At 40.5% G+C, this 16,870-nt stretch overlaps 1 protein-coding gene across 8 annotated transcripts in view; it reads right to left on the reverse strand.

Moving 5' to 3' along the window:
• The window catches only part of zeb2a (zinc finger E-box binding homeobox 2a), a 49,062-nt gene extending 40,270 nt beyond the window's left edge, over positions 1-8,792 (reverse strand). For 2 of the 8 annotated variants that reach the window (XM_079427368.1, XM_079427367.1), the window contains exons 1-2: positions 8,598-8,792; positions 7,195-7,325 (exon numbers count right to left, since the gene is read on the reverse strand). In XM_079427368.1, the coding sequence (XP_079283494.1) occupies positions 7,195-7,318 (124 nt within the window). In that variant the 5' untranslated portion in view covers positions 7,319-7,325; positions 8,598-8,792. Of the gene's footprint in view, positions 1-7,194; positions 7,660-8,597 lie in introns of those variants that run through there. The other 6 variants (XM_079427370.1, XM_079427366.1, XM_079427364.1 and 3 more) reach the window with 4 other exon arrangements.
• Between the last annotated feature and the right edge of the window lie 8,078 nt (positions 8,793-16,870).

Below are 16,870 nucleotides of genomic sequence, written 5' to 3' on the forward strand. Positions count from 1 at the left end.
TGTGAAGTGAATCAGCAGGCGGTGCCACCCTCGCATTACAAATGGCTTGCTCAGTCCTTCCCCTTTTCCATTTCCTGTGTACCTTCCCAAAGCATCACGTGACCCCTCTGACATCCCTAACACTCCCCTCCCCTCTCCTCCAATGGCTACCCGCCATACCCAGCCAGCGCTGCTAGACAGCACACTAATTGCAGACATGCCAGGCTACCATCATAATAAAACTGGGAGTTGCTTGGAGGGGGGGGTGACATGGCTTGCTCATTTGCGAGGATGGCTGAGGAAGGTGCCACACATGAATATTTCATTAGCTTTAATTGCTGAGGAACACTTTCTTTATGGCAGTCTCGCCAAAGAGGCCGCCGCTGGTAATAACAAGGCCTGGCCCATTGTAAAACTTGAAAAGCCGATGGCATTAAGACCTGTGATTTTGCCAGCCTGAAAAGGTGGGTTCAGTTGTACCATCTGGATCTGTGGCACACATGGCAATTCAATCCCACTACCGCCTAGCAATTGGAATACAATTAAGGGCTGACATCATTCAATTACAGTAGACCCTAAGGGCACCTTGTACATCAATATAAGGAAATCTAGCATCATTCAGTCAGGTAATTGACAACTTCTGCACTTCACAGCCAAGGTCAAGTAGAAACAGACAAAACCCTGCTCGCTTTTAAATTCTCAAATCCAGAATGTGACTAAAATTGCTCACTCTTTGTTAAATAAACGTCCCACACATTTGAACAGCTCAGATTCCCAATCAGGAATAAAGGCTCTAGTTGAAGTGTGCAAAAGAGCTAGTCTGTGCTAGCATCTCATTTGTAGCGACTAGAGACTGCTTTGACGGGGCCATCAGATCCAATCCTCCTGAGTGCTAGCGCTTACACTAAGGAAGAGGATCATTTAGCCCAGGAATGTAAAGCACAGGACATCCTCCCTGATAAGGAGCAGGCATGCCTTGCCCGAGGTTGTGGGCCAGGAGTTATCGACTTGAAAGGCAGCAAGTCAGCACTACACTCAGGCCTTGGCTTCTGTGAGCGGAGACTCTCCTCATTACTTTAATTGCTAGACCTGCAACCCTCAAAAAAAGTTATGCCCTGTAATCTCCGATGAGAGCCCTGCTGGTGGACAGTCAGAGGAGCAGTAAAATGGAAAAGGCAGAGCTCGGTGACTGCTTTCAAAACCTCACCTCAGATAATGATAAGACACGGCAGATTCAAGGAACAACGGGGAGTGAGATGCTACAAAAGCGGCCTGTCTGTTAAACAGAAGGCATAGAAAGAATGCTGTCAGGAATAATTCCTCAGTACTGTTCATTTCCTGAGGTATCAGGTTGACATTTGCTTATGACAGTGCCCGCAGCCCCTCTGTCCCAAGCAAGTGCTGGGAATAGCACATACCCCCCTTTCACACTTTGGAATCCACATCTGTGTCGTCGGAAGATGTCAGAGCCCAACGCCAGTCCTTTTACTTTCACTTTTATGTTGCAAATGGATGACTGAATAAGTATGTGTTTAGATTAAAAAGGCTGATGTAATTACAGCTATTGGCCCTTCCAACATAGACGTGCATGTTAAGTCTGATCTCGGAGCAGTGCCTGTGACAGTGGGTCAGAATGAAAGAGGCCATTACATTCAAGCTAATCTCTGAGAGCAATCTATTCCAATTACTTAACTACCGTATCACAGGCCAACATCTCAACCCTCATCACAGCAAAGGGAAGATATGCGCCGACAGACGCAGCCTGTGTTTTCCTAGCAGCTCAGTCAGGGGAAACCTTCAAATGCAGATGACTGGCAGCAAGGCCGCAGCCCATGGACACGAACACTTTGGGCCTGTAATATAGATCTGGCATTAGGGCGGGAGCATTGTCAACAGAGTGGGTTTTAAGAGGCATTCACCCATACATGGGAGGTCTGGGTCCACAGATGTCATGACACCTTAATCCACCGATCCGTTATTGATTGTTCCATGTGTCTGTGACCTTGCCGGAGGTGTGCCACTAATCAAACGGGACATGTCCATGTGAGTGCGTACGGTGTACATGTGGGGTTTGTGAGAGAGCATCCATATGTGTAGGCAAACATAAGTCGGACTTGAGGGAACAATTAACTATGATTCCAAACTGTCGAGAAGGGGTGAAATATAGAGGGGTTAAATGCATGAAAAACAACTTTTATCAGAAGCTTATCAATTTTTATGCGAGTTACATTCACAACAACACACACGCACATCCCAGTCGAGCTTAACCTTAGTCCCATTCATTATCACCGGGACTGTTGTTTCTGCTGCCTGCAGTGACATACCTCATTATTGACCTTGGTAAATCCTCGCTGTTTAGGCTAACGGCAATTCGGCGCCACAAAATGTCACAACGCTACTCTGCACTCACTCATGAAGAAAATGTGCACATAAGGGGGAAGACGCACAACAAACTCTGTCAGTCACCTTGAACCGCAAACATACACATCCACGGCTGAGCACCATGAACAACAACAGATAACTTGTAAAATACAGCCACTGACTACGGAAACATTACACACTATCTTGATCACCATGGCCGCTGTGGGTGTTTTTGGCACTCTTAGACCAACTACCCACACCCAATGTAGCGATGGACTGCATAAAACAAGAGCTGTGGCATTTGAAGCTGTATCATCTAGTAGAGAGTGGGAGAGCAAGAGAAAAGAGGAGGGAACAGACTCACTACTGTGAATTGCCCATTCCGGTTAGTCACAAGTGACACAGGACTAACGAAGCCTCCGGTGGTGTTCTCCTGTCCCTCTTAGCAGTGACAGATGTTAGGAGAACAGAGTCAGATAAAGCTCTCTGCACTAGCTTGGAGAAAAAAAAATGGGGGATGGGCTTAACTTGGAATAAAAACACCATAGTTATGCCACAGTTAGACCGTTTCCTGCCACAAAGTATATAGAAATCTAAGCATCTCCTAGCAAATATTCAAAAATATCACAAGCTTCAAGCTTTTGAATTGGCATGTACCAATGCACTTTTTGCGGATGCTCCTGAGACAGCTCCTCTACCTAGAACCACCTAATCTCTCGCGTCCAGAGAAGAAGTTTGAGGCACACAATGGGGGCACGTCTCAACACTAATGTATGTTCTCTTGTCTTTGGCAGATAGCAGACTGCTTTAGCTTTAACCAGCCTCCCTGGGCCACCAGCATACAGCTTAATGCGATAATACGGCCGCCCGGTAAAGCATTAGGCCTTCTGCACCCCAGCAAACAAAGAACCCCCTCTTTCCAAGCAGGGTCCGTCCCCTCCCCAGTGTCCATAGGTGTTTGCTGAAGTAAATCGGCCTAAATCCTGCACAGCTTGGCCCAGCTCAAAGGGGAGGGGACTTGAATGAAGGTGTACAGATAATCTCCTTTTCTTACAAACAAAAAAAAAGTCGAGGGGGGAGGGAGTGAAACAGATAAAATTAAGAATTCATATCACATGGTGCATTTGAGTATTCTTACGTTCCCTCTCTCTCTCGGTATGCCTTTGGATTTGCATTTGTGATCCCTGACCTATTGAGGTACAGGGGGAAAAGTGAATGAAAGACTAACACAATAATGGATGTCTTGTCTGTCAGTGAAAAGGCACAGGCGTTTGGCCCCTGACTGGATGTTTTGTCTCACTTCGTGAAAGCGATGGACTGCTAGAAAGTGTCGGTCCTGAGAGTGGCATCTGTCCCGCCACCCATACAAATCCATGGATCTCTAAAGACCAACGTCTCGTTTCTCTTATCTCTATATCTGGGTCGTTGGCTTATCTTGAATATGGCAGATGTATGGCAACTTTAGGGGTGGGGTGGGGGGAAACAAAAATATAAAAAAAGGAAACTAGTCAAAATGAGTGAGCTAAAATTGAGCGTGTGATTTTGCTACAAAGTGACAACATAAACAACTAACACCTAACGTCTGTCGCGGCACTTTAAAAGTGGATTCTGCATAGTCTCAAGCACTTGTGATATTTCTTTTGGGTCCATAAAACAATCTGTTGCTCGCCCCTCCATTCCACTGGCCCCCAGCTCCCCTCCAATACACACACACTAACTTGTTTTCTCCTTACGGATCCTTATCAGTGCCTCTCTTTTTTTTTGTCTCTCAAAGTCCCTCCCTATTCTCTCTCTCTCTCGTCTGCTATTCGGCCGTTAATAGTTCCAGACTGGCATCCAGTAACATTATCTAGCCATTAGTGAGGACCCCATCCCTCGGCTGAGGCAGTTGACCAATGTGGGTAGCGTAACCAAGGGAGTTTAACAATCGCAAAGAGGCACCAAAGTTATGTCACTCTACCTCTATACCTCTAGCTCTAGATCATAATTTCCACCTTTTCTCTCCTTACTTGCTCGCTCTTGCTCTCCCTTTCTCATTTTTCTCTTGCGCTCTTTTCATCTCTGGCTTTGGGATGCTGAAAGCGAGAGAGTGGCCTGGCGGCAGTGAAAGGGCTGAATTGTGATTAAGAAGGAGGAGAGGAGCTCCTTTTCTTTGTTCTGCCCTCGGGGGTGTTTACTGAGGGGGTGTGTGGTAGAGGAGGGAGAGAGGGAGTGAGCGAGGGAAAAAATAGAGAGAGAGAGAGAGAGAGAGAGAGAGAGAGAGAGAGAGAGAGAGAGAGAGAGAGAGAGAAGGAAAGGGGGTGGCTGAAACATGGCATAGCAGATATGAAAGGCATTCAGGTCAGCACAGATGATGGTACTGCTGGAGAGCTACTTCAGATTGGTGTGTACATGTGTTTTAGAGAGTGAGACCTCTATTTGTAAATGTGTGAATAATTAATTGTGAGAATTTATGCATTTTTTTGTGAAAAGACAATTTTAGTAGGAAGTGGTTAAAGAAGGAGGGTGAAAGGTATCTGCTGCAGCTGCATTCACAATGGCCCGGTTGTGTGCGTTACGTGCCAAAGACAGTACACTAGACGCCCTGGTACTGCCGATTATAAGAGCATGCCAATGAGATGCCCCAATGACAAGCCATTGTCTTAGCGCTTTGTCTCGGTGAACCTGCTAGCCTCTTTATGGCATCCGAACAAATATCACACAATGTTCTTTTCATAGAAACAAGTGATTTAATCTGTTAACTGCTGTGACTCAATGCAGTGACTTCTCACAAAGGCTTCTGATCGTTTGTATTAACAGCTCCAGCATCAGTTTCTAAACAAGCCAAAAAAACAAGAATGAATCACAAATAAATTTTAAAGTGACAGCTGTAGAACACATCATAGACAAATTATACCTAATAACAGGAAAAACCTGAGAGAAATTTAAAAAAACAATGCGGCTGAGCATTACAACAAGCTTACAGCGATCTGCCATTAAGGAGAAATCGACACACAACAACAGAACCATGGCAATCTATAGAACACTGCAACTTTATAGTCTTGCGCCTCTGACAGTTTTGTCAAGCTGGCCCTCACAGCTGGATGTGACGTGCTGTGAAAAAAAGGGGGAGGTTGGGGGTGTGGGAGGGTAAATGACAACCACAACACAACTGCAGCCAGAGAGCGGATCAAGTTTCACATAGGGCCTAATGTGACCTCCCATTGGGCCCTCGAAACAGCGGGGTGGGGCCGCACTGTGAGAGAAGAGGACCGGGACTACAAACTATAAAAAATACATCTGGATTCATTATTTAACGAATCTGTCATTTTAATATTCAGTAACTAGGGTAAAAATGCGTATTTTTTAAATAATTACTTTACTGCGTTAATGAGGCACTAACGTAAACAATCGAATTTATACATTCAGAAATAAATTGTAAAGGATCATTTAAAATAATAACAAAGTCAGCTGAATAATTTTAGGGAATTATATCTAAGCTTAAAAGCGCAGTTTTTCAACTGAAAAGTATTATTATGTGTGTTTTATTTAGACTATATTATTTACATTTATATTATAACGGCCTATTAAGACGATTCAAAACATTTTACTCAACTCGTTTTATAGTCATCGCTCGATATGTAGGCTACTATTTATCCAGTCCTCTGCTTATTCTCCTCAGAGACATTTTGTCATTAAAAATAATAAAAAGGTAAAGTGTCTCCAAAAGTTAAATAAGTGAGCAATAATGTTCTGCCTTAGCAAATATTTTCAAAGCACATCTGAAAATACTCAACATGATGCGTTTCTGTTTCAATCCGAAACAAGAGAATCACTGACAGACCGCCTCACTCATTTTTGCCCCTATTTGAAAATAGGTTTCAAACCATCGAGTTTATTTAATGTCATACACTCCACGACAGGCTACATTGATTTTTATAAAATCAATAGATCGCATTTAATAAAGTATCGAGGTCAAACATAGAGTTCGGGAATATGTGTAAATGCTAATACCAAAATAACCAAAGCAATGTTTACATTTATTTGCATAAAACACAGATTGAACAACATAATCAGAAGTATTTTAAAAATGTTACTGTTCCGATTAAAATAAAATCTCTTCCTCTTACAAAAAAAATATATTATATATATTTTATATCAATAAAAGAAAGACAGGACAGCGTGAGTGATAGTCTGATGAGTTTGTTTTTCTTTGTGTCTAAAATGCTCCTGAGGCCACTAAGTACTATGGCACCAGGACATTTCTTTAAGCCTTTTTTTTTTTCCTTAGGATTCCACCAAAAAAATATTAGTCACTCAATTTTGCTTCAGTTATGCCTTCAACACAAACCAAAAGTCATGTGTTCAATAAGTCATAACACTTGTGACTATTTATAAATTAAGAAAGTGGCGAAAAGTGTCCGTACAGCAGTACTTCACTCCTTTACAACTTCAGCAAAGGCAGAAGTCCATAACAAGTATAACTGTACAACTTTTACAAATCACATACAACACTCAAACCAACTTTCTTAAGCATTTAAAGACGTTTTAGAGCCGTATTGAGCCGACACGGGAGCGCGCACGCACTCACACACATAACGGTTTTGAGCTGCCTGTGAGATAATAGACGCTCACATCTGAACTCTCCCTCTAACTCTTACTCTGTTACAACTTAAACATTTACATGGCAATGAGAACACTTCAAACCGGTAGACGTCTGCCTTAAGCATACAAGAGAATAGTTTACACTGTCGCTGAGTTTTCCGCACTCTTCTGTACAGCGCTTCGTTTGACAATCTCACCCAAATCCAACTGTGTTTTAAAGACGCGAGAACAAGCCGGAGTTCGGTTTTGCGCCTTAAGTCACTATCTTACCGTTCTTTCTCCTCGGGTTGGCCTGTTTTCTCCTCTTACACCGGGGACCCTCCGCCATGATCTCCTGCTTCATTGATAAGAGTGGGTCAGATGGCAGCAGTCCGCATGGGCTCCGCTCCTTCATCCAAGATCTAGCAACCAACACACACACGGCAACAATTGGACTCTCAGAGCAGGAAGGAGGATGTGTGTCGCTCACAGGAGAGCAAATTATATTTGGGGGGTAGAGTGACTGAGAAGTCCGAATGAAGTTATCCAGGAGGGTTTGTTTAGAGGGACCGTGAGCGTCCTGCGCGTCGTCTGATCTTTTGAAGTGTGTGTGTGTGTGTGTGTGTGTGATCGGACAGCAGCGCGTGAGTGCGCGAATGAAGGGGGACGGACACACCGACACCTTCAAGTCACCATAAAGCATGTGCTGTGCGTATAGAGCATTTCACAGAATGAGATGCAATGAAAGTTGTCGGCAACTTGTGTTTAGGGGAAATGCTTTATGTAGTTTGTTATTCCCCCCCCCCCCCCCCCCCCCCCCTCTGTCAGCTTTAAGTTATTTGCATCTAATCTTGTGGGCTACTTTGTAAGTCTGGTAGATGTAAATATTGGCTTCGTAATTTATGTTGCCTGATTTATACTGCTTGACTTTCATTTAGTATATTTACTTTTGCCAGGAATTGTCATTAAAATGCTGTTAATGTTTTGAAATCATAAGAGAAACGGTATTTATTAATAATTATTTGGTTATATTTTCCTTTTTAAAATTGTATTAAAAAATATACCTAACCAAAAGATGCTACGTGTACACTCTTCTAATAACTGTTTATAATATATCGTACATTTGAAATCTTTAATTGTCAGCCTGTCTAATGTAGCTAATAAAACCTGCAGTATTGTGCAGGCGAATCCTTAAAAATAACACACGGAATCCAAGCATGATAGACAAACAAATAAAAAGCTACATTACCCTTTCATCACAGCAAATGTGAGTCTTGGAAAATTTGTGGATGCTGATGACGAAATCAAAATGATTTTTTTTAACCTTATTTTTGCAATTAAATGTGTTTAAATATTTAAACTAAAAGTCATGTACCTAACATCTAAAATAAGACTGAAGACATGCGGATCAGAAAAGGGTTCTTATGTTGTTGTCTAACGGGAAAGCATCCGTTTATGAGAGACGCGTAAACATGCACTAATAAATTTAACGAGCGACATCATCCTCATCATCATCCCTGCGTGAAGCTGCCGGTGTGTCAGCATCCGTGAGGCGCGCGCACCTTTCTCACCTGCGCCGGCTGAAGCCAAGTTGATTGCAATCTCGTGTTCGGGAGGGGGTTCAAAAAAAGTCAAATAGGGTGTATAAAAAGCATCCACAAGGACTCAAGTACACACGAAACAGGCTCACCTACCCGATTCTATATGAAAATTCCCCAAAGAGCCGGTTAGAGGGGAGGAAAACGCCACAGAGATGTTTGGAGCGCTGAGGAGGACTCTGCTCTATAATGAGGGACCGTTATTCCTGATGGACAGGTTTGGACTGATCTCTGTGAGCCACAACACGGAACAAACCTGAGGACGCACTGACGTGTTCCGCCTCTTCAGATGACATTTCTGCGCTCTCTCTTTTACTTTTGCGCTCCGAGTCTCTGACACACACGCCACCTATCTTTACACGGCGGGATAGATGGAGAAACACTGAGGTCGTCTGATGAGCCACATCAGGTGCTCACGTCTGTCGTTCTGCAGCACAGGTGAGACTTTGGAAAGGTGAGGCGGTGGACATTCTACCCTGTAAGCGGAACAGAGCAAGAATGGCTACAACTCGAGCATCGACAGGATGATCTTAAGGAAGAGGAGCAGAAAAGATGCAGGAGAGGCTGCCGGTGCCGCAGTGATCTGACAGGTAGCTCACCTGTGTGTGGTGTTTGCGCGCGCGTTCTCTTTCACCTGGCATTTCATTGGCTTGCGAGGTGATGTATGTTGCATATTTGCACGCGTATGTCTTATATGTGATTCACTGTATAAAATACGGGCTCCAGGGTGCACAGTGCAATTAAAAGTGATAGTGTAGTGACTTTATGTTCCATATTTCAAGACGGACCCGATTAATTCTTTGCAGCAGGCGATAAAGAATCATTTATTTCCACCGAAATCTAAGCTATTACAAGAAATCTCGATATTTTTTCAAATGCCCCCCCCCCCCCCTTTGTCAGCTGTCTTTAGCCCTTAATCTTTAATTTTAATACAACACTCCGTGATTTATTGAAGGCACTCTGATTGGTACAGTGTGAAGAAATTTACCCTCCCTAAATTCATGCATTTGTTTTTTGTATGGATTGCTAATTGACCAATAAAATGTCAGGGCTGTTTGATGTACTCATTAAAGACCAATGGGATTTCACAGGAGGCGTTTATTTAATCGATGCATTTTATTTAGAAATTGCTTGAGCATTGCGCACTTGCTTGGATATCTCGTCGCTCGTGACGCCTATTATAACAACAACAACAACAGTAGTAGTAATAATAACAAATGTTAACATTAATAATAATACGTATTTTGTTTTTAATAAATTGATCATATAATATTCAATATTACTTTTTTTGTCCATAAAACATGGGAACACTAGATGCTAATTTCACTCTTTTTCCCTTTTCATGCATTTTTATTTTTATGAATGTGTGTTTGTGCCGCTGTAGATTGTGGCGTGAAATTGGATCATAGTCGAGAGAATAAAACCCTAACCTAGAAATTTATTTGTGTCTATTATTTTTTTGTATTCTGAGACACTATGACCTATTTTCTGGAGAAGTAAACGAAAGAATGGAGTGTAACAAGGACGGTGCTCAGCTAACTGTTCTGTGTGTGCAGTTGTGTCAATTGGCAGCAGAAGTTCTGCTGTATTACTCATTCACTTTGACTGGAATCAGCTCCCCTCGTGAGATTTCTCACTAATGCATTCGGAGGATAAAACGGCATATATTCAATTCCTGATTCTCTAACTGCCATTCACAATGATAGAAACCAACGTGACCTCATATTCTTACGTTTCACCCACATACTTCTGTTCCCAAATGATCCCTTTGTCTCATTTATAACAAGATTCCTCTGCTCTCTCCATCGTTTGCCCTGAATGTAGTTTTGTTAAATTGTTAGGACTTCATCATTACTGCTAGTTAGATATTTGTTTTGGCATTACTGGAAAAAAAATGAATTATTATAATTTTTTTTTATAATAATAATATAAAAGATTTTATAAATTCTGTCAACTATTGATCAAGTGTGAAATGGTTGAAAAAAAAAAAAGAATAGCATTAACCACTGACAAACCAGTGAGCATTGAGAACAAATCAAACTATCACAGCATTCACTGAGAGCAAAACGTCCTGTTGCATCATCAGTCTGGGGGAGTTTACTGTTTTCACAAAACTTGAGAGCAGAGAATGAAATCCTATCTTCACTCAATACAGCTTTACTAACCATGTTTGACAGGACATCAGAGACCACTATCATTGATCTTTCAGATGGAAAAAGTCAAGGGGAAGACCAAACGGTCTGAGTCTTTTCCAGTACTGAACAACTAGTTAGGCCTGATTTTGCCACAAAAACACAGAACATAGACTGCTGACAAAATACCTGTGGGCGTAGGATGGAAAGAGGGAAGTTCTGCCTAATCATCTGCAGTGCCATTAGCCCCTCATGTAGACGAGAGTGACACGTTTTAGTCTAGGCAAAGTTAGTTTAAAATCAGAAAATTCTTGGAAATATAAAAGAGAACTGAGAGAATGAGTCAACAAAAACCTGAGGAAAGGTTTACCATACTGTGACCATGTGAGCTCCTAGTCACCTCCCCAAAAGACCAACACACACACACACACACACACACACACTGTTGCCTAAGTACATCTTGCAACATTGCAAGAGACACGATCTCTGTATAAACTACCTACCAGGGTGCGACACTGGAAAAAAAAAACTTTTCCCCCATAAACGATGCATTTAATTAATGTGCATGTGTTGCAGTCTGACACCATCATAAAAAGGACAACTACTTTGGAATTTCAGACTCAAACTTTCTTCAAACTACTTTCATGACACCTATGATATTGCTCTGTCCCATATTGTAATTGTCGCCGCTCTCTCTCCATCAAGCTGCACCTGTTCCACCCCCTCTGCGTCTGGGCCGCTCTACGTCTCAGGACAATGGATGTCGGCATGTGGCGAGGGTCTTGCCCGACCTATTGTCAGTTTAAGATGGGGAGACTCTAGGTGCAGGTCAAACGAGACAGGGACCCTTGATGTGCATGCAGACGGACACAAACATCCCTGCCCTGCGTCCCACAAGCATGACCTAATCCAGCTACAGCCGCTGTCAACATGAACACATGACTAATCTGAGTTCATCTATGGCAATAACACCGGTCTAAGTGGAAAAGAGAAGAGTGGGGGAGTGCTGCGGCCTAATCCTGAGGGGGGAAAAGTACAGATTAATAATAGACCTTGGAAATATAACACTATTTTGGGGAGGGGAGGTCAGGGCTTGGTTTCACCTAAAATTGAGTGAGTGATATGCAGGGGCATATGGTTGCTCTATCAGCTTACAAAATAAAGGAGGATTAGTGCTTTTGGACGAGGTTCTGTGACGTGATTACACTGGTGTCTTAGAAAAGACTTGCGTTAAGGGGCTATTAATTGTGTAACGATCTCGACCGAGGCTTATAAGTCATTCTAACATCAAGTCTTGCGCTAAAACGACTCCAGCGTCTCATTTTTGAATTGAAAAGTGAGTGCATTGAGGTCTATATGCAATTTTGTATACTGTGATTTGTTGACCGGAACATAACACAGACTCTTCATTCCAAATCTTACAGTGTGCAGCAGGACTGAGACCTCCTGACCCTCTGTGAAAGACATCAGGACCGCACAGATGGGAGGCACACCTTAGCCCCTGTATGATTCACTTTCGTTCTGATTACTGCCTTAATATGGTGCAACAGCTCTTTTCCTGACCAGGTTCCTGTTTAGAGGCCTTCCTGTAAAATGTCATGTGTTTCCATGAATAAATCAGACTTTATGACTACACAATTGCAGCAATTGTGCTATGTACTAGCACTTGCTTTTTGTAACTTAATTATACAGTAAAAATGTTTGCTTTTAGATCTAAATTACCAAAATTATCTAAATATACTGTATATATATCAAACAGATAAAGAACAGTACTTTTTTGGTTGTTGTGGCTTGATGGTAAATGTATAGAAACTGTCAAATGATTAATTGTGATTAATCACATCCAAGATACAAGTTTTTGTTTACATAATATATGTGTGTGTAATGTGTATATTTATTATGAATATATAAATACACACACATGCATGTATATATTTCAGAAAAAAATGTTTATATATTAAATTATATATTTATATAATATATACAGTATATACATTTTATGACTAAAATATATTCATGTAAATACATGTTATACAAATATTTTCAAAATACATACTGTATATGTGAGCATTTATATAAACATAATAAATATACACAGTACACCCACGTATAAACAAAAACTTTTATTTTGGATGTGATTAATTGCAATTAATCGTTTGACAGCACTAGTCGAAACTTGTTTCCACCTCAAAGTAAATAATAAAAAAGGTAATTGTGAGATATGTTAAATAAAGAAATGAATTAAGTTGCAATTACTATAAATACTCACAAATTGTAAAATATAATTTCACATTCTGACATACTGTGAATTTATAAAGCCAATTTTGAGAGACAAAGATATTATCCAAAAAAATCACTTTTTTTGTTTTGTTTGTTTGTTTACTTTAAGGCCAAAATGGGCTTCCATATTGATATCAGTCATTTCCGGCGAGATACAGCCTCATAGTCCCACAACAACCTTCATGTTTCATACAAATAAGCAAATGCTGTACTGTACAGGATCATTAAAATAGCATTATGTCTTTTACTCTTAGTACTTGTTATGTTTTTACCCATAGAGCCACAGATTTGGACCCCCCACAGCCTACCGGATTTGGATCCCCCAGCACGCACAGGAGTATGATGTAGTGGGTTAAGCCAAATAATACATTTTACTCGCCTGTGCCCCACTACGATTGCTATAATTCCACCCATCCATCTATCCTGCCATCCCTCCATCCTTTTCTCTCTACCCCTCCTCCTCTAATACATCTTCAGATTAAGGTGGACCAAATGTCACCACTGGAGATTATCGTACCTAGTAAGCTATTAACATTTATGGCCCATGGAGGGATTAGTATACCTAGCTGGCTATTAGAGTCAGAGGTCCGGCGAGTGAGTCGGTGACTAATGTGAGTTTCACAAGCAAATGCAGCGCAGTCTGGGCTGAAACCCAAACTTCGACACCTGTCAGGAGTCAAGGGTATTTGCTGTGCCTCCACACACCTGTTGTGGGTCTATCAAACCGTGGGGCCCGCGTGATTCGTGCCAGGTGGTGACATTCAGATGCACGTTTACACACACACACACACACACACACACACACACACACGTATGCGTGCAGACACACATACGCACATGCACACACTCACATGCACAATCATGAGCTCCCTGACAGGATGCCTAACATAAGCTGTATCAGTAAATCCCTGCCACAACACACCTACGCTAAATTTTTCTTGGCAGATGATGTCAGTGGAACAAGACAACTCCTTTTTTAAACCAAAAATGGTTACTTTTCGAATTTGAGAATATAGAAATTATCTAATAATCTAAATCTAAATTCTTAAAATATTGATTTTAGTGTTCCATATGTAAATACAAACTAAAATGATCACCTTTTAATATATGATGAAAAAGAAATCTTCTGAATTGAATAAAAAATAAAAGATCAAAATGCACTTAGGTGGGTAAATGCACAAGGTGCAAGTTACAATAAGAAAACACATACAACAGACCACAAGTTGGGCGGTCTAGACGCAAGATACCACAAGGTCTTCTGACTGAGCTGCAGAATGGTCATCAGTGCCGGAGTCGTTAAACAGGTTGTGATCATTCTTGGTGACTCAAAGGCTGACAATGCTGACATGAACCATGGCAGCAATGTAGTCATTTTAGCTATGACGGATTGTCTGAAAGTAAATGATTATGATATATAGGATATTTACCATGAAATATCCAATGCACAAAGACAGTTTTGCTCATAAATCAAATAATTGCAGTTGATAATAAAATTTTAATTCGAAAAACTCAACTGATGTGTTTTACTGACATTTAGTCCTGATTGCAGGAATTCATTCACAATGGGATTACTGGGATGTAATAAAACATTAAAAAAAAAGATATAATCAGTCACGGTTTCCTAAAAAACGGTTTCATGTCTGGTACATGGATTGTTTGATTTTCCATATAACTAAAAATGTATCCGATATTCTGTTTATGTCATGGAAACACAGTTAATATCAATTTAAACCAGTTTCTGAAATCATTTTTTTAAAAAATTTAGTGGCACAGTGCAATCTATTAGTGTTCACCTCAATGAGTCACACCTTGCTCATCATTGTTCTGAAAGAGAGATGGGAGTTTTCTGTTCTCTTCATTCTGACAAACAAGAATAGTGATGTGAGGGGGAGCCACACAAGCAGCAGATGTCAACAGTCTGCAAAGTTCAGTTTCAAAGTTGAAAGATTTATACTTCATATACTTCATTGGTACAACAGTAAAAAGGTTTTTAATTTATTTAATTTGTATTTTAATTCATTGGAAAATGAAGTTTAAATTATTTATTTTAATTTACTAAATATGAATAAAATAAATATACTAAAAATATGATAAAAGTCACTAACTAAATGACTAAATAAATATTTGAATTAACATAAAAAATAGGAAAACTTATATTTAGCAATGCAAAGAGAAAAACACAATTGTGCATAACAGCAGGAAGTATAGAAAAAATATGTAACCTGCAGCAAGATTTCTTGAGCAAAGGTAAATGAACCTAAGTACTGAAGTGTGCTACAAAGGTCATGATTATGTGGAAAAGGTAATGAAACCTCTTACTGGAAAATATGCAATGGTAACTGATACAGCTGAGCAGACTGTTTAATTGTAAAGAATCTGTAAATTATAATTGCATTAAAATGCCCATGAGCTTGCGCATGGGTCAACAGTCTTTTTGACAACTAGTTTCATTTATTGATTTTTCTTGTACTCGCTGTACTATTCCTATTCCCGTACTAAAATAAAAGGGTAGATAAGAAATACCTAAAATAAATCATTTAATAAAATAAAATATTTTGTTTTAACATCACTCATGTGTCTATATGGCTTCTGACCAATGAGCTATTAATTAGCACAATGACTGATTTTGAGAAGAAATTACTGGTTCGCAATTATACTGGAATGTAAGAAAATACTAAGTAACATCAGTTTTGTTTTCATAATTTGTAATGTGACAACACATATCAAAACTCAATGCAAAAGTGAAAAAAAGAACATGATCCATCTTTGAAAAGTTTCTTTGAATAAAAGTTACAGTAACTTGTTGCCAACCTCAGGGTAAGCTATTATGAATAGGCTTCGAAATTAACATTCATTTCACATTCGTATTTAAAAGCTATTTCTCTTTTAAGATCAACTAGCAAATAATTATAAACCAGACAACAAATTTGCCTCTGGCACGACTGACTGCTAAACTTGTGCTAATGAAGTTTAGTTCATGTTGTTGTCAGTTATAGGACAGAGGTAAAGACAGTTGAGAGAGGAAATATTCGAGTAATACCACTTCAAGTGACACAGAAGCCACAATGAGCTCAGAATCGTAATCAATGGTGCCCAGAGTGATGTGTCGAGCTCCTGTCAGGCAGACAAAGAGACAGGCTGTCAGGTCAGGGCTAAATTTACTCTTGAGCTGGTCTCTGGTGTTTCCTCAGGCCTGTCATAGCTGCCCTCAGGTTTGCCGATAAAGAAGGCCGGATACTCAAGTGTCTTGACAAAGTCTGACAAAGGATAGGAACTGTAGGTTGGAACGTGTGTGTGTGTGTGTGTGTGTGTGTGTGGACAGCGTTGGTGCGCAGTGTCCCTGAGCTTGAGAGAAGAATGATACAGGAAATCTGCTCTCTCCAGATGTACTGAAAGAGCATGGAAAGCCATTTGTCCTTCTGAACATACATTTATAAAGCTCATATATTTCCAAGACCCGCTGAGACTGTAAGCACCTGTGATCGATACAAGAACACCACTTGATTACCTCCAGATGTAGTTGTTGTTGTTTAAAGGGATGGTTCATCATTTATTCACCCTCATGTTGCTCCAAATCAGCATGAGTTTCCTTTATTTTGTGGAAAAAAAAAAATTTCCAGCATGGTTAATTTTGTCTATACAATGAAAGTCAATGGGGTCCAATGTTGTTTCATCGACCCCATCCGTCAAAATGTCTTATTTTTGTGTTCTACAGAATAAAGAAAGTCAGGTTTGAACGACATGAGGGTCAATAAATGATGACAGAGTTTTCATCTCTAAGATACAAAACACTTAATGCAAGTATATGAGCACAAAAGCTACTAGGTATATAAGATGCACTGAAGAAATTACACTGAAAATACAACACATACAAGTGTTGCATTACAAATTGCAGCGTTACGGGGTGCTTTAATGGACATTAGCATGAGCCAGAGAAGCCCAAGAGTTGGCCAGTGA

The sequence above is a fragment of the Barbus barbus genome, assembly GCF_936440315.1.
Source record: "Barbus barbus genome assembly, chromosome: 10".
NCBI lineage: Eukaryota > Metazoa > Chordata > Actinopteri > Cypriniformes > Cyprinidae > Barbus > Barbus barbus.